General features: G+C 37.0%; 1 protein-coding gene across 1 annotated transcript in view; it reads right to left on the bottom strand.

Annotated features, from left to right (window-relative positions):
- LOC150078290 (myoferlin-like) overlaps positions 1 to 19,713 on the bottom strand; it is a 452,265-nt gene that overhangs the window by 298,585 nt on the left and 133,967 nt on the right. The window contains exons 29-30 of the mRNA XM_090384525.1: positions 18,534 to 18,679; positions 5,483 to 5,671 (exon numbers count right to left, since the gene is read on the bottom strand). Coding sequence (XP_090240651.1) covers positions 5,483 to 5,671; positions 18,534 to 18,679 — 335 coding nt within the window. The remainder of the gene's footprint in view (positions 1 to 5,482; positions 5,672 to 18,533; positions 18,680 to 19,713) is intronic.

Raw genomic sequence — 19,713 nt, 5'->3', positions numbered from 1 at the left:
ATGTTTTAAATGATTTTAAAACAATAAAGTCAAAATAGGAACAAATTAATATTTAAAAGCATTTATATACATGATAAATTTATACAAAACTTAAATTCTATGAACAAACTCATTCCACAAAGCTGTACACTTTGTGGAGTGAGTGGATTCAAGTGGAAAACTCTGAGACTGGCTTGTGGAGTCCACACACGTTTGGCAAACTCACTGCTAAAAGGATTAAACAGATCAACTATTCTAATCTCTGAAATATAATCTATTTTGTATTGTTATTAAAAATTTAATATATCACAAAATCCTATATCTGAAATAACAGCTCAGAGTAGACTTATTCTAGACAATATTCCAGAAGTTGCTATATCCATTCTGCCACTTTTTCTTGAATTAAGTATTATATATAAGTGTACACTTATGTTTAAAACTTTAAGGTAGGTTCAATAGAAACCCATTATGAACACAGCATTTCAGAATAATGCATCATTTCATACCACATATCTGTCAGCAGAAATCAAGATATCAGTTTTAGAGTACGATGCATTTGAGAATGGGCTAATAGTTGCTTAACCATGTGAGTTCAAATTATAGTTATGAAAATCCGCTATTGCACAAACATGATCTAAGTATTGTCATGCAGAAGGCCATCTGCCACTGAGATTTATCGAAGGCTGCAGGGAAAGTATGTTGATTCATATGTTTCCATGACTATAGGAAACGTGTGGACAGTTCAAGAATCAACAGCAAATTGAGAATATACTGCAACCTGGCTTACTACACATGGTCACAATGTCCAATAATGACATAACTATGAGAGCAGCAAAACATACATTTGCATTAGTCATGTGGTGTATGCAGTGGACTTAAATATCAGTATATTAACTACACATTTCTCAAACCAGAATAGAATCTTGATATCACAAGGTGTTATGTTCAATAGGTGTACAGAATACTGAATGAGGAACAAAAACATTAATGTAATGTAATGAAATGCAATACAATACAAATGGAGAATATTCCTGTATAAATTTGTAGGTAATGATAAAATGTGGTTTTTCACTTAGAGCCAGAATCAAAAACATAGCATGCAGAATGAGAGGGATAAAAAAATAAAGGCAAAATATATATTATTAGAGCCTAACCATCTGCTGTCAATGCAAAGATTGTTTTCAAATATCAAAGGGAATCTACTTTAGCATTAGCATTAGTAGAAGCATATGATGCAAGAAAGCAAGCTTATGCAGCATCAGCCAAAAAAAAAAAAACACTTCCACTTCAAAAATCACGAAATATCTGTCCAGCTGAGCCTTAAATTTATTTAGGCTATCAACTTCCACAACAAGGGATGGAAGTCTATTCCACCAACCAACTACCCACTGGCTAAAGGCAAATTTCCGCACATCTATCCTACATCTGTCTTTCCTCAATCTGAATTTTTGCCCTCTCAGATGATTATTCCAAACAAGAGGAACAATCCCATCAGCATTGAGCATGCTCAATCCATTCAAGGCTTTATACATCTCAATCAGATCACCTCGCTGGTGCCTAGTCTCCAGACACTGTAATTTGCAAAACTTAAGCCTTTCTTCGTAAGAGCAACCCTTTGTTCTATTCACTAATCTTGTTGCCCTTCTCTGTACTCGTTCCAGCAGCTCTACATCCTTCTTGAAATGAGGCCTCCAGACCTATATACAGTACTCAAGGTGTGGCTTGACCATTGCCTTATACAAGGGAATAATCACCTCCTTATCCCTGCTAGAAAAATTCCTGTATAACATTGACAAGACATCATGAGCTACTCTTGCAGCTCATCTGCACTGCTCAGAGAACTTCATATCTGCCTGCACAATTACCCCAAGGACCTATTCATTCTCTACCACTATCAGTGTAGTACCACACAGTTGATACGTTACCCTGGGGTTGCTGTTTCCCCATATGTAGTACTTTACATTTGTCAATGTTAAACTTCATTTCCCACCTCTCAGCCCATCTGCTCAACCTTTCCAGATCCTGTTGCAGCAGCATAGCATCAGTAGTGTCCTTAACAACCCTGCCAATCTTTGTATTGTCTGCAAACTTGATGGACATTAAGCTTGATATACCATCAATATTATTTATAAATACAGAAAACAATAATGGATCCAACACTGAACCCTGAGGGACTCCACTAATAACATTAGTCCACGATGAGCAGTGTCCATTGATTACCACTCTCCGTCTTCTCCCCCTCAACCACCCCTTTATCCATAGCAGCAATTTGCCTCCAATGCCACACTGCTCCAATTTGTGCAGCAGTCTTCCATGTGCAACAGTATCAAAAGCCTTTCTAAGATCCAGATATATAATATCAAAGTTATTCCCTGCATCCAGTTCTTTTGTGACTGCATCATAGTATCCAATCAAGTTGGTCAGGCAAGACTTTTCGTTAACAAAACCATGCTGTGTCCGAGCTATAACTGAAGTCTTGTCTAGATGATCCTGCAGTGTACTTTAACCAGTTCCTCCATTCATTTTCCTGGAACAGAAGTTACACTCACAGGTCTATAATTACTTGTCAGCCTTTGATCCTCCTTTGTGAATTGGGGTCACATTTGCACATCTCCAGTCTATGGGTACCATACCCTGAGTCCAAGGAAGCTCTCATAATTATGGCTAAGGGTTTTCTTACTTCCTTTGCTGCTTCCTTTAATATAACTGGATAGATCCCATACTTTTTAGGCTTAAGGAACTTGAATTTTCCTTCTCTAAGCAGTAAAAAGGTAAAGTGCAGCCATTATCAACCCACTGCAGGATGGAAGCCTCCTCAACAATTCATGCTGAGGGAAATGGACCATAATCTGCCACGCTGGTCCAGTGCGGGTTGGCAGATCGACCGCATTCAGCAGTCAGGGGCTTGAGCAGTAGTATGCAGAAACACTGTAATACATTCACACTGCCAAGAACTAGCATGTACACCAGCTCAAAAAAAAGTGAATCAACCTCTAATTATTATTAGCTATATGGTGCAAGGAAGCCTGAGGCTTATGCTGCACCAGCCAAAAAAAAAAAAATTCCGAGTTACCCTGTGAGAGAGAGAGAGAGAGAGAGATAGGTAGAAGGGAATCATCAAGAAAGAGGATGATAACATCCAGCTCAAGATCCTGGGTGTGCCAAGCTCAAACTCACCAGATGTGAGTGCCAATCCATGTTCACACATAGTGAATGATATATTCTGTATAGCACAACAAGACTGTGCTATACAGAATATAATGGCTGATGCTGAAAAACATCTACATCTTACAAGACTGGATTTCTCATTAAAATTTCCATATTTTTTAGGCCTCTAAAAAAGGTCATTGCAATCAGTTTCATCAATAGCTGAAGTACTTTAAGAGTACTGCTAGATTTAGGCAATCTGGGACTACCACACGTGTGTGTGTGTGTGTGTGTGTGTGTGTGTGTGTAAAACAAACAAACAAACAAACAAACACACACTCTTTTCAGTAATCTGTAAGGGGCTCACAACATTGGGGAGGTGACCCTGGAACACTTATTTGTGTCCCAGTACAACTAGCCTTCTTTAAGAGAAAGGTACCGTATTTCCCCATGTATAAGATGCACCTTTTTTCAAAAAATTTGGGGTCTAAAAACTGGGTGCATCTTATACAGTGGTTGTAGATTTTTTTTACTTTCATTTCCCGCTTGTCTTTGCGCTCATTGTTCTGCCCAGAAATGGCTCAGAAAAGATTTTCGTACAGTGCTGAATTCAAGTTAAAAGTGAATGGAAATCGTGCTGCTGAACGTAAGTTTGGTCCTCCTCCAACTGAAAAAACAATCCGAGACTGGCTACGGGAATAAGAAACCCTACTGAAAACGCCACGGCAGAAGAAGGCCATTAGAGGCAAGTCAGCAAAATGGCCCGATTTAGAGAGGGAATAAAAGATATGGATTGAGGAGCAAAGGGCAATTGGAATTCCTGTGTCCACAAAGATGGTTCAGCATGATGCAAGAAGAATTGCTGATGAAAAAGAAGTTATCGATTTCAAGGAGGACGCTTCAGGTTCATGAAACGGAATGGACTAAACATGCGATGCACCAGACTTGCCCAAAAGATGCCTGAAAGCTATGAGCAGAAGGTCCTTGAATTTCATCGTTTTGTCATTCAATGTCACAAGACATTCAATGTCGGAAGACACATCAGTTTGAGTTGAGACAGATTGCAAATATGGACAAAGTCGCCCTTCAATTTGATGTCCCAAGTAACAGAACTGTTGATAAGAAGGGGGTGAAAACTGTAACTGTGAAGACCAGTGGACATGAAAAGAGCCATTATACAGTTGTTCTAGCTTGTTGTGCCGACAGAACCAAGCTGCCTCCTATGCTGATTTTCAAACGCAAAACAATGCCAAAAGAAGACATTCCTCGAGGAGTGATTGTCCACGTTCATGACAAGGGTTGGATGGATCAGGATGGGATGAAGATCTGGTTTGAGAAAGTTTGGAGCAGGAGACCAAGTGGGCTCTTACGCAAACCTGCCCTATTGGTGCTTGATCAGTTCAGGGCACAAATAACAAAAAATACAAAGAAGATTGCTGCAGAGCAAAAAACAAAACTTGCCGTCATACCTTGACATCCCAGCTCCAACCACTTGATGTTAGCATTAACAAACCCTTCAAAGCTGACATGAGAGACAAATGGAACCAATGGATGAAGTCTTCTGGGGACAATTTGACACCAGCAGAAAAAGTGAAGAAACCAACTATAGGAGAAGTTTGTACCTGGGTGAAAAGATCCTGGGATAATATCAAGATCGTTGTCATAGACGGAACTGAGGACAAGGCAATATATGAAGACAGTGATTCGTCATCAGACATAGATGAGAAAAAGCTAATGGATGGGATTTTGACTGTGATGAGTTGTATGAATTTTATGATGAATAAAACTTGAGTTCAATAACTTTATGTAATACATTTTTTTTCAAATTTCGGGCCCAAAAATTAAGGTGTGTCTTATACATGGGAGCGTCTTATACATGGGGAAATACAGTAATTTATGCTTGGTAAAATTATGCAATTTAATTAATGGAAGGGGCTCATACCTGGTTAGTACGGGCTTGGCACACCCAGGGTCATGAGCTAGATACCATCATTCTTCTTTCTTGGTGCTCTCTCTCTCTCTCTCTCTCCCTCTCTCTCTCTCTCAGAAAATTTTTTTTTTGGCTGGTGCAGCATAAGCCTCAGGCTTCCTTGCACCATATGGCTAATAATAATAAAATTAATGCTAAAGGTGACTGTTTATAAACTGTCCTGAGAGATCACAGGCAAGTGCCCTCTAACAGATCGCTATTGAACTTACCTTACATATTAATTTCATATTCAATAATAAAATTTATGTCCTTTCTATAAAGGGATATTAGCAAGCTTCTAATACAGAATTCTTCTCACATTTTGTTGAGTGTACTGTAATGACTCACAGATATAAGAGCTGTAAAACACTAGGGTAAAAGAATTACTTTTCTGTTACTCTTGATCACCTTGCGTTTAACAGCACCAGCAATGCTGAGAACAAGAGGGGCATCAAAGACTTCTGCTACAAGTTTGCGATGCCAACGACGGCGACGAACAAGATCAACTCTGCGTTTTCTGGCATGAAACTTCAGGTTAAATAATGATGAATATTCCCAGCCATCAGTATCTTCACACTTTAATGGAAACAAATTTTTTTTAAAAGTTGCATTACAAATATATTATCTTATTTTAATATAATATAAATATATTATTTACTGAGTTGTATTCAGAAAGTAATATATGTTTAAGTAAATTTAAATCATACCAGGAATAAATAATGAATTCAATATTAACAGTGGCACATAAGTTTCTGGAGGGTAGAATATCCATCCCACTTCTGATAATGCATAAATACTGTAGCATGTTTGGGCAATGGGAGAAATTGTGAATAAAATTTCCATCTTTGAATAGCTACATTATCTTATGATGGAGAGTTACATTATCCTAAAGTGAATAATGTAACCCAAAATTTAAGGTATCTCTACTGGTTAGTATTATGATCCAATTCTAATGCTTTCAGAACAATGTCTATTCATTTAGGTTTGATTAAAATAAAGTTTTTTGTATTATGTAATATTAAACTCAATCCTAAAATGAGGTGCTAGTTAGCTCTTAGTAAATTAGTGATTTACCAAGAAGCTATAGTCACAGTTGAGTTTTCATATTTAAAAATTTTATGTAGTATTTAATTATATTTACATATTTTTTATATTTAGACTTTACACTTAAATTATATAAATAAACTATATTTGGATAAAAATATTATAAAGCACCTCTTTATTTTACAGAATAAAAAAATTAATATTGAACAAAAAATAATTACGTAAAAGGTTAATTTATGCTCTATTAAATGAAATTGTTTGTTATTTGGTTTTTAGGAGCATTAGCAACTAAGGCCATATTGCTCCAGGGATATGCGGTGGTCATTCCCTGATCTTTCCGCATCCTCCGTATTTGGTTGTCACGGGCTCGAACCCCAGTCTAATCAAGAAGCGTGTGCTACACACTGCTGCTCCTGCCCACGGAGGCACCATTAAATGAAATGAAGTCAGAACTATTCCAACATTTAATTATACACCATGTTTGTATTTATTATGGTATATAAAGTGTTGGAATAGTTTATTTCTTGACAGAAATCGCCTACAAAGAAAATTATTCATTTAAATAAATTAAATTTCTTAATGTATTTCTTCCTTCAAGCCAAATGAAGGAAGTGCACATTAGTATAACTTTAACAATGGTAATTGATAATATATGTGTGTTTATAGTGTTTGTTACACTGCCAACAAGATCAGTAGAATAGCCATGATTTTTTTTTGTCAGCAGGTACCCTCTCATTGTCTCTCCTAATGCTAAAAAGTGTCACAATACCAGATTTTGGCATAAGAGGGTACAATATACCTGCACACTTACAAATGCAGATAATCAACCTTATCACTTGAGACTGGGTAGGTATAAATAGTCTAGTTTGGATACAGTTTTTGATCCTTCTAAGAAACTGCATTGTTAAGGTGGTCTGTTTGAAACAAATCCATATAATGAGAGAGAAAGAGAGAGAGAGAGAGAGAGAGAGAGAGAGAGAGAGAGAGAGAGAGAGAGAGAGAGAGAGAGAGATTTCATTGTTGGGTTGTTTAAGGTAAGTACCAAGACATCCAACTGATGCACTATATATATTGATAGCTCTGCGGCATGATTATAGCAGAGTGTCAACTGCATGTATTCTAGGCCAGATCGCATATACATGGAAGAAAAAAACCTACTTTTCAGTCTACTTCTTTCCTCACACTAGAATTGACCATATTCATCACACAATCACCATCAACTGGGCTGCTGGGTGTAATGATGTTCTAGCTGTTGTACATTAGCATTAGTAGAGGCATATGATGCAAGAAAGAAAGCTTATGCAGCATCAGCCAAACCCCCCCCCACTCCCATTTCACCCCTCCATTCATTCGAAATACCTGTCCAGCTGAGCCTTAAATTTATTTAGGCTATCAACTTAAATAACAAGGGATGGAAGTCTGTTCCACCAACCAACTACCTGCTGGCTAAAGGCAAATTTTCGCACATCTATCCTACATCTCATCTGTCATTCATTCCTCAATTTGAATTTATGGCCTCTCAGGTGATTATTCTCAGCAAGAGGAAGAATCCCATCAGCATTGAGCATGCTCAAACCATTCAAGGCTTTATACACCTCTATCAGATCACCTCGCTGGTGCCTAGTCTCCAGACACTGTAATTTGCAAAACTTAAGCCTTTCTTCGTAAGAGCACCCCTTTGTTCCATTCACTAATCTTGTTGCCCTTCTCTGTACTCGTTCCAGCAGCTCTACATCCTTCTTGAAATGAGGCCTCCAGACCTATATACAGTACTCTAGGGTTGGCCTGACCACTGCCTCATACAAGGGAATAATCACCTTCTTATCCCTGCTAGAAAAAATTCCTATATATCATTGACAATACACCATGAGCTACTCTTGCAGCTCATCTGCACTGCTCAGAGAACTTCATATCTGGCTGCACACAATTACTCCCAGGTCCCGTTAATTCTCTACCACTGTCAGTGTAGTACCACAGCATTAATACGTTGCTCTGGGGTTGCTGTTTCCCATATGTAGTACTTTACATTTGTCAATGTTAAACTTCATTTGCCACCTCTCAGCCCATCTGCTCGACCTTTCCAGATCGTGTTGCAGCAGCGTCCTTGACAACCCTGCCAACCTTCGTATCGTCTGCAAACTTGGACATTAAGCTTGATATACCATCATCAATATCATTTATAAATACAGAAAACAATAATGGACCCAACACTGAACCCTGAGGGACTCCACTAATAACATTAGTACACGATGAGCAGTGTCCATTGATTACCACTCTGTCTTCTCCCCCTCAACCACCCCTTTATCCATAGCAGCAATTTGCCTCCAATGCCACACTGCTCCAATTTGTGCAGCAGTCTTCCATGTGCAACAGTATCAAAAGCCTTTCTAAGATCCAAGTATATAATATCAAAGTTATTCCCTGCATTCAGTTCTTTTGTGACTGCATCATAGTATCCAATCAAACTGGTCAGACAAGGCTTCCCCTTAACAAAACCATGGTGTGTCCAAGCTATAACTGAAGTCTTGTCTAGATGATCCTGCAGTGCTTCTTTAACCAGTACCTCCATTAATTTTCCTGGAACAGAAGTTAAACTCACTGGTCTATAATTACTTTTGTCAGCCTTTGATCCTCCTTTGTCAATTGGGGTTACATTTGCACATCTCCAGTCTGTGGGTACCTCCCATGAGTCCAAGGCAGCTCTCATAATTGTGGCTAAGGGTTTGCTTACTTCCTTTGCTGCCTCCTTTAATATAACTGGATAGATCCCATCCACCCCAGGTGCCTTTCTTGTGTTTATCTTCAACAATTTCTCCTCCACTTTACTCTCAGTTATTACAAGATTCTCTAGCTTACTGCCAGAGTTGAATACACCTCTGGCATTCCCCTCGCTGAATAACTCCTCATGTGTGAATGTCGATGCAAAATATTCATTTAGTTTGTTAGCTACCTGAAACATTGATAAAGTGGACCAATCTGATTCATCCCCTTCCTTCCAGAGTTTACATAAGTAAAGAACTCTTTGCTGTTTTTCTTTGCATCCCTTGCCAAAGATTTCTCGTAATCTGCCTTTGCCTGCCTAACCTCCTTTGTAACTTGGTTACAGATCAACTTGTATCTATCATAGGCTTCTGTGTCATGTGTGTTAATTTGTATGTATCCCATGCATTTTTCTTCTCTGCCATATGTCTCATTAGATCATCTGATATCCATTTAGGCCTAAACCTTGAACAATATTTCTTAGTTGGTATGTAAAGCCTTGTAGCTTCCAAGGTAAGCTCTTTGAATGCTTCCCATTTTGATGTTGGTAACATCATCAGTTGGTCCCATTGTATAGAATTTAAATACTGTCTCAGTTCATTGTAGTCACCTTTATGAAAGCAATAATCCTTCCCTTTACCCCTAATGGTAGTTACCTTTTGAGTAAATCCCACTTCAGCACACTGTGATTACTGCCACCTAGTGGTTCATTTACCTGCAGATTCTTAATGCATGAAGAATCACTACTGATAATCAAATCAAGAGTATTACTCCCTCTAGTTGCCCTCCCAAACATGCTGATGTAGTAAACAATCATCCAATAAATGAAGAAAAGCCTTGCTAGTGTGTGAGTGACCAGCCCCCAAATTCCAGTCAATATCTGGGAAATTAAAATCCCCCATTATAAGACTCTGATTTACTGGCCCACTCTATTTCCCCGTACAATTTCTTATTATACTCATCAGAGTCATTAGGCCTATAGCACACTCCTACTCTCAATTTTGATCTCCCAATGCTTATGTCACACCAAACTGACTCGACACTGCACTGTCCAGCGATGTCAACTGGCTTCACTTCCTTGGATTTTATGTGTCTCTTAACTAATAGCATAACCCTCCTATCCTGTCTATACTTTCTGTAGAGCGCATTATAGCCTTACTCGCTAATACGCCAATAAAACCCAACATAAAACCCTTTCTGTAGTCGTTGTACTCCCCAGATTCCAGTTCTGCATTCCTTATATCTGTGTGACAAGTCTCTGAAATCCCAACAATATCTGCCTTTGATGCTTTGAGCAATACCTCAAATTCATCAAATTTATTTACTGAACTCCTTGAATTGGTGTACATGCAAGTATACATGCACCTGTTTCTATTCTTAGCTACCCTAACACAACCATGTGTTTACTTGTACCGCAATGACTCCCAGCAGTCTCCGAAATATCCTGCATCTTGTTTTTCAGGCTTCTGCTCATTCCAATAGAAGCAGTGCAAGAATCTCTTTCACCTCTGCCAGTGGCTACTGTTAATCTATTAGTATTTGTCTCCCCCCAAGCTAGCAGTTTTCTGACCCACCTAACACTGCCTTGATAGCATCAGCAAATATTCTTGCACCCTTTCTATTTAAGTGTATCCCATCCCTGTAGAAGCAGTCTCTCCTGTTAACAAGTACAGTCCAGGCTGAAAAAAATTCTACGCCTTGAGCCTTGCAATCTTTCCAGGGCCGAATTAACCGACAAGGCTCTCATCATATACTCCCTCCTATCATATCTGGGCAGAATTGCAGACACTTTCAAATTCAACTGTAATTCACGGCTTTTTTTCAACAGTGACCTGTACATTGTTATAGGATTTTAGGTACATCAGCAACTTAGTCCATACTGTGCTGTATATATCATATTTATAAATTTCATGTGTTCATGTGATGAGCGTTGCAAACCATGCAACCCTCATCTAAGACAAACTAACTAACTAACTCAGTCACGTTGCAAAAAAGGCCCACAAAAATTCCTCTCATCATTGACAGGATTCGAACTCTGGTTTCTTCCACCCAGTGTGGGGAGGACAGTGATTATATTAACTGTGCTACCAGCAAAGGTAATGTTCCAGCACTCTGGGATATCTGCAGTGGAGAATGTCCCAGTCACGACTCAGTGTAAAACCAGCCTTATTGAGATAGTCTAGAACCTGGTCACAGATTCCTCCCAATGCTGATGCTTGATAGGATCTTACAATTTGATGGTGATCGTCACAAATTTACAAATAGTCTCTTTTCAAAGTGATGCTAAAATCACACAGAGCTGTATTTATGTGTATATCTTTAAATAAATCTTTATTATTGTAGTGAGATATACAGGGTATCTACATAAAAATTAAACTTTGAAAGCTTAACTTTTTATTGAAGAGTACAAAAAAATAAAAATATTCAGGATGCTTGAGTTTCATGTGATACATGCGAACATAAAATCTGGGTATATTAGGGTACTTAATGTAATGATTCAACATCACATATATTAAATATGTGAACCATTTGTAACACAATCTTGGTGGAAAGTAATTGGTCCATATCTACCCATAAGTGGTCCGGCTCCCAGGCATCAAGGAAGGAGCGAGCATCATGAGATTGGTGAGGAGGAGCCACATCATGCTGGAATAAGAGGGTAGTTTGGCAGCCTCTAATTGTGGTGCCAAAGTGGTGGCTGAAGCATGTTTAAGTATGTATAACCTGTCACAGACTTTTTCACAAAGATGAATGGCCTGGAAATACTGTTCACATAAGAGCACAACAAACATTAACTTTTGGACTGTCTCTTTCATCCTCTTGGGTGAAATGTGCATTCTCCATTTCCCCTCATGCAACAATTCTGTTTATTAATTCATCCACATGTGAAATGTTGATTTGTCAGAAAATGATCCAGTTGAGACTATCAGTGGCTTCTGTATCCCCTGATATGCTGCGCATTGCGTGAAGAAATGGTGCACATGTTGAATGTCTGTGGTTGAACTATCACAGATATCCCACTACATACCCTAATATACCTGGATGTTATGTTCACATATATCATATTAAAGCATGCTGACTATCTGTGATTATTCCTCTTTTTTTGATTCTTCAATAAAAAAAAATAAAAAACACAATGCTTCAAAATTATCTCATTTCTATGTAGACACTGTATTACAGCAGATCCTGCTATAATGTGTGATATATGTTAAGAAAAAAAATTGTGCATAACACCGCATATCCCTGGAGCAATATGGCCCTAGTTGCTAATGCTCCTAAAAACCAAATAACAAACAAACAACTTTCTATGTCTGTATTCCCTTGCCTTCCTGTATGTCCTTGACAGAACTCCATAAGCTGTTCTAACAGCCTGTCTGCACTATCCCTAGTGTAGTAGAGAAAGAAAGAAAGAAAGAAACACACAATTATTGTTAGCCATATTATTATTATAATAATAATTAGCCATATGGTGCAAGGAAGCCTGGGGCTTTTGTTGCACCAGTCAAAAAAAAATTTCCGAGTTACCCCTGAGAGAGAGAGAGAGAGAGTCAGAAATAGAAGGGAATCACCAAGAGAAGAATGATGATATCCAGCTCAGGACCCTGGGTGTACCAAAAATTATCCTGCTATAACGTGTGACATATGTTAAGAAAAAAATTGTGCATAATAGAAATGTACTGTACCATGCACATAAAAACTATTATTATTACTTACCCCATTTTCAAACTTATTTTTGTCAACAGACGCTATTGTACTGCCCATATTCACCAGATATGGTGCAAGGAGGCCTGAGGCTTATGCTACACCAGTCAAAAAAAAAAAAAATTCCGAATCACCCAGAGAGAGAGTGAGTGTGTGTGTGTGTGTGTGTGTAGCCAGGAATCACCAAGAAAGAGAAGAATGATGATATCCAGCTCAGGATATGAATTATCCTTGTACCCTTTATTATTTAGATGGTATGAACTAGAGCTGTAATGCTCAATACTTTTATTATTATATAGAACCCTTTATTATTATATAAAATTATTTTATAAGGTTAGGTAAGTAAGAATAAATCTTATGTTAGTAAGAATAAAGTTCTTATTCTTACTTATCTATCAGTCCAAACGACTTAAAATATAACTCTAGCACACTAAAGATATCACCCAATCAGCCACATTAGATGCCGTTCTGTTGGCTATGTACCATCTAACGAACATTTACTTATAAAAAAAAATGCGTTTTTATTTATTCGCATGAGAATTACTCATCAGGGGCTTTGAATGGATTAATATTCAAACCAACGAATAAAATTATATGCATATATATTTATATAACGCATGACCTACTATAATGATCCGAGACTGTACTCAGTCCGGCATAGTATAGATTAGTTATGAGTGGGTTAACATTTTTAATAACTTTCAACAGGGTTTTTTTCGTAAAATATAAAGCTTCCAGAAAGCTGAAGAAGTCCTCCAAGGAAAGAGGAGCAGAGGATTCGAGGGACCTTCTCCGGGAAAACTTTTAGAAAATCACGGCGCCAATAGCATTAGTAATTATATTTTTATTTTAAAAATAATTCTTTAATTTAAATATATGATTGATTTTTTATTTTTATTTCTTTTTAACTTCCGGAACGCCGTTCCGGTATGGAAAAAAAAAAAAAAAAAAGATTTAATAGCGGAAGAGTTTTAATTATTGATTAAAGAATTTAAAGAATTAAAGTTTTATTTTTAAAACTTTTCAAAGTGGCACTCTGATTTCGGTGCGTGTACGTACTAGTGGTTGTAAGGAATCGCCGATTTTGTTTACCTGACAGACGATAACCGAGTCTAAGGAGTTTATTTTTACAAGTCCGTTTGCGGAAAGTTAAAATAAAAAAAAATAAATAATAATATATAACAAGCAAATAGATGAATAAGTTTTTTGTAAAAAAGTTTTGTAATTTAATGGTGCAATAAGTTTATTTCAGAGTACGGTATCTGAGTATGGCTTCCTTGCACCATAGGGCTAATAATAATAATAATCACTCGCTGATGTGATTTGATTAGACTAAGCATTACGACTAATGAACTGCATGGGAACTTTACTGAAGCTGTCCATCAAGTGGCGTGATTTTGTTGGTTTTGGAATAAGAGTGTAGTTGTCTTTTAATCATTCTAATTTATTGTTGAAATTTGAATCGCAAATTAAGAAACTCATCTCTTGTAACATGCGGAGGAGCCTGGAACTTTTTTTCAGAGGATTTATGTTTTCTGTGCTGTGAAGGTAAGACTTCATATTTATTTTTTCATTCATTTGGTTTTGGAATAAGAGTGTAGTTGTTTTTTTTAATCATTCTATTTATCGTTGTAATTCGAATCGTAAACCAAGAAACTCATCTCTTGCAACATGTGGAGGAATGTAGAACTTTTGTTTTAGACCACGTTTTCTGTGCTATGAAGGTAAGACTTCATATTTCTTTTTTTTTTTTTTTCATTCATGTGGTAAAACATTATACAAGAGGAGAACACTAATAAGAATGCAATAAAAATATATAACATTTGGTTTAGTTTAAATAGTTTTAAAATGTTTACGATGAAACTTATTTTTTATTTATTTATTTTTTTTATTATGTGCATTTATGAATTATATAAAACGTTGGTTATACCGCAGATTATGGAGTATAACCAACAACGTAAACTAACCCAACTTTTTTTTTTTTTCACTCCAAAAATGAAAGTCTATTAAAAACCCCATATATGTACTTCTTTTGCTTGAATTCGTCCTGAATTTGGCCGTGCCCGCATGAACCTGTATGCTAAAAAATGCATACAGAAAATGCTACAAAATGCCAAAAAAAAATTACAATAATTATATTAACTGCATTTTATTTCAGGTAATTTGTTTTTTAGCATACAGGTTCTCCCAATTCTTCCATGGTTATTATACCTGATAGCTCAACTCCCCTACCAAATACACAAATAATTACCTTTTATTGCCGGGTTTTGTCTACGTTTACCGTAGTCTTCGGATCCATAACCCAGTCATATATATGTATTTTACATATATTTTTTATAAATTTTAATTTCTCATTCCTGTTTAATAAGACTTTCATAATTTCATTGCAACTTTATATATATAATCTTTATTGCATACAAAAGAATGTATACAATATACCCTTTACAGCAGCAATGTCAGGGGCTTTACATTAGCTAGTCGAAAAAGGCCTTATGGGGAACTGGTCCCAGATGGAGATTCGGGTTCATCCCCCCAGAGCCAACAACAGAATAAACAAGTTTCAGTTAAAGTAATTATAATATATTCATAAAGATATTATACTTTTGACATTTTTTTATAATATTACACGGACATACTTTTTTGACTTTATTATGCTGCCTACATACTGTGCAGTTTGCCTGGTTGAGTTCGGCCATCAAGGATCTGTCTCCGATATTTCCGATCGTTGGCAAATTTGTAGAGGTCCGCGAAAAAAAAAGTTAAATATTAAAAACAAAAATTGATGTATTAATAAATGCAAAGTAACAATAAGTAGTCAAATGATCAAATGAGAGGGTCATCTGTACAAGCGTAATCTCGCTTGACCGCTAAATACGGTGATGCTCTTTATTCCCTCAATTTTTTGAACTCTTCTCACCCATGTGGCCGTTCCAGAGTATAAACATGAAAAAGTGAGTTATTAAAATTTTATACGATATGGTATGCCTTCAAAACGATCTCTGAAGTAATATTTTTAGTTTTGTAGTGCCTATAATTTTGTTTCCTTTATTGTTGGTATCGAAATTTAATAAAAAATAAGGTGAAACTTGACTTGCCACTTCTATATACAGAAGTGCTCAGCGGAATTTATTTAAACAGATAACAGTTCTTTGAAATAATTTTCAGCAATATTAATTTCAACGAAATGATTAGTGTACTCCTGAGATGTTTTTTTTTTTTTTTTTGTTGTGACGATATTTTACAGTACATGGCAAAGCAACTAGAAGGCCTGGATAAATTATGACCCAGTTGTACGTGCAGAAAGACGTGTTGATCGCAGTACCCCGAAAATCCACTAATAGGAAACGTTTTCTGTCCCGAATAGCTTTCGATTCCTAGCTTTACTGGGGGAAGTAAAAAATATTTTGTTTATTGGTCTCAATAATAAAACGCTATGATCGACAAACAAAAGGAATTTAAAACTACTTTCAAAATTCTGCCCTTCCACAGTTCAAAGTACGCAGATTTAAAAAATAAAGTTGTGTATCCTCCTTGATACATAATCTGCTATATCTCGGTTTCCATAAATACTATAAGGAAGTAGAGGGTGGTGGGGCAAGAGTCTAATAACTTACCCCAGAGAATCAGTATGACGGAAAAGCTATCTTTTTTTTGCTGTGTAATTCAATCGTGGCGCACATAAAGAACACTAACTTCATTTGTGCTAGTTTTTTGCCGCAGAAAACCAAATCTGTCCTTAGAATTTTGCGTATATTACCAGGTATTCCTTAAATGTTTTCAGTACATTGTTGATCCTTGTTATGTTCTATGGACTATTTTCAGCCCCTGTGTTTAACTGCAGTGTATTGAAATACAGAGCACTTGTTTTCTGCAGCTAAATTAATGGTGCGCATTTAACCACTTTTTACTACACTAATGCAGCCAGTTGAAAAGATGGCTAAAAATATCATCACCGTAATAAATACGATGTTACTACATTGTGAACAGTTATTATATGCAGTTAAATGGCAATATTAAGGCATAACCATGATAAAGATTACAGTGGCGGACAAAAAAAAAAAACTGCATCACCTTAAAAAAAAAAAAAGTAACATTTGTAGTGAAACGTATAAGATATTAGTAATAGTACTATAATAGTAATAGAGACATGATGCAAGAAAGAAAGCGTATTTGCTAATGTAGCATCAGCCAAAAAAAAAAAAAAAAAAAATTCACTCAACCATTCCCTCCTAAAAGTTTGTCCAGTTCCTCCTTGAATTTATTTAAGCTATCAACCTCCAACAATGACAGATGGAATTTTGTTCCAACAATTAACCACCCGCTGGCTAAAGGCAAATTTCTGCACATCTAGTTTACAGCTGTCTTTGCTCAATTTGAATTTATGCCCAATTAGGTTCGTAATCTGATCAAGTCGAAGATTCCCATCAGAATTCAGCGTACTCAACCCATGAAGTTGGGCAACCGTATATCCAGAAGTTGATTAACTATGCCAGATCGTTGCAATGCTGTGCTTGCAGCTCGAGGAGGAACAACAAAATATTGAGGACTTATTTTGCTGATTTACAGTACATTATACTATTGCGTTAACTTGTCATTTCAGTTTGTACACGTAAATCAATAAAATGTATGTTTGGTTGTCATGATTGCCATTTGCATGATTTCTCATATTTCCATTAATTATGCATTTTACCGTTTGGGAAGATATTTATGGCAATTAGGTATATCAGGTGGAGTCTTTTTATTGGATTTCATTCACAGAGCTATATATCCCATCGAAACATATTTCTGTTACCCACAATGCAGCGAAAAACACATTATTTGCAAAATTCACAAGTGATGTAGTTTTTTTTTTGTCCGCCACTGTATATCACTCAAGCATTTTCCATGAAACATTCATTTTTCTCTTCTTTTCTGCAATTACTGTCGGAATTGGATGACAATACACCTTGCCATTGGAATATGGAGAACCATCGGGCCGCACTGTACTCTTTTTAGGAAACTTGTTTATTACTTCAATCAGACTGACCTTAGAGATTACACGTTGGGGGGGGGGGGGTTATCCGTCAATTTTTTTTCGGAGAGAGTCTATATTTGGTAAAGGTTTGGCTGCCAAGGTATTATTAGCCCATACATTGAAGTATTATAATTTTTGTGAAATTCAATTTGGCGAGTTTTTTTTTCACCCCCCCCCCCCTATTTTCTGAAGCCTGATGAAAATGCTTTTTTAAATTCTTTTGAGTATCAAGACTTGGCCCATTTGAGATTTGGGGGCGTAGCTCAGATGGTCCATTCGAGACTTACGGTTCTGGAGACGGCTGTTAAAACGATGTTTCTGAAACTTAATGATAGGGTGTTGACAGCGTTTTCTGGTATCAGATGATAGTGGAGTCCCAGTCCGTTGTTTTAAGAAGATGCAGTGTTTACTTTATCTTTGAATTTGGTTAAAAAAACTGATTCTAAATTATGCGGGTTACGGCTCAGAAACGGCCCCTTCTTATCGGAAATTCAGACATTATTGGATCGTGATCCAAAATGGAACGAAAAATCCTGGGGGAGAATTGTCTTGATCAAGGTTATGAAAAATTAGATCCAAATTTTGCTGACTACTTGTATGGAGCATCTCTAGTTGGTTAGAGTCTAAACTTGCAGGGTGTTGCCCATTTCGGTTCTGGCTTCACTAATGGCATGTTGAAACCACCCAAAGCAACTGTTCATATGGTATGGTTTGATTGCAGAATGATCCATGCTAAACAATTCAGTCTGGTATCTTTGTGTTCAGTTGAAAGAAAGAAAAAATATTAAGTACGAGCCCTTCTTTTGATGGGCATATATTCTGTTTAAGTTGTCAAGTCATAATTCGCACAACTCTGATCACTATGAAGGATTTAAACTTGGACATCTGTTATTAATTTGATATGCAATATTTACATACCTGAGAATGTTGTTCATCCAAAGCTGATTGTAGCTCATTCATAAGGTATTTTCTTTCGCGCACCCAGCGTCGCCTGCGGCACAGGTGATAAGTTTTCTGTACCGGATTGTATCCACCCAGAGTTGCTTCTACTGTATACTCCCATCCTAGATTATATCAAAAATTATATCTAATATCAAAAAGGATAATTATACTTTGTTGATCAACCATTGCTTTTATAAAAGACGCTACAAAAGACAGAGTAAAGTATTGCATGGTAACCGAAATACTATGATAAATTTAATTGCAGTTAATGTTACCTCTAATTTTTTAATGCCTTGGGCAGCCGTCACCATGAATAGCAGATAATGATATGAAAATCAATAGCCTTAAGCACTGTGAATTTCTGCAGTAAAGGTGTTAAATAAAATGCATTATGAGAAACAGATACAAGAGGGTATCAAAAAGTTCGTACCCTGACCTAAATAAAACATTAGTAGGAAGATGCCATTTTCCGTTTTTAATACAAGTTGTCTACATATTCAGTAACTAACATGTGAAATTTCATTCCCGTAGGTGATCGTACACCAGAGGTGGAGCCCGGAATCTTAGGAAGGATGCTGTGGTTGACAAAGTGGAGTATCGAGAAGTGATCAAGTTCCTGCATTTGCAAGTAAAGAAAGCTCAGGAAATTGACGAAGAAATGAGAGCTGTGTATGGGCAGAATTGTCCATTCTATGACACGAAAAAAGTGGAAACGGGAGTTCCAGTGCGGTCGCAAAGTGCCTTTGACTAGCCAAGAGAAGGAAGGCCATCAACATCCACAGATGGTAAAACGGTTGCAAAGGTTGATCTTCTGGTGGTGAGTGACAGATGTGTGACAATTCGTTTCATCGCAAATACAGTGAGAATTAGTTATGAGTCTGCCCACAGCATTTTACATGACCATCTGCACATGTCTAAGGGCTCCGCACGATGGGTTCCAAGACTGCTGAAGCCTTTGCAGAAGCAATATCGAATGCACTGTTCTCGCCAACTGTTGGATTTGTGTAATGCGGATGTTGAGAACTTTTTTAGGGCGAACCCACCCTATTCTCCTGACCTAACACTATAAGACTTGTTTCGAGAAATGAAGAAACCATTGCGTGGATTCCTTTGATTCGTCTCAGGAAGTCAATGAGGTGGAATCGTGTTTCAGGCA

The sequence above is a fragment of the Mastigoproctus giganteus genome, chromosome 11 (assembly GCF_048544385.1).
Source record: "Mastigoproctus giganteus isolate SK-2022 chromosome 11, ASM4854438v1, whole genome shotgun sequence".
Classification (NCBI taxonomy): domain Eukaryota; kingdom Metazoa; phylum Arthropoda; class Arachnida; order Uropygi; family Thelyphonidae; genus Mastigoproctus; species Mastigoproctus giganteus.
This window is presented reverse-complemented; position numbering and strand designations above follow the sequence as displayed.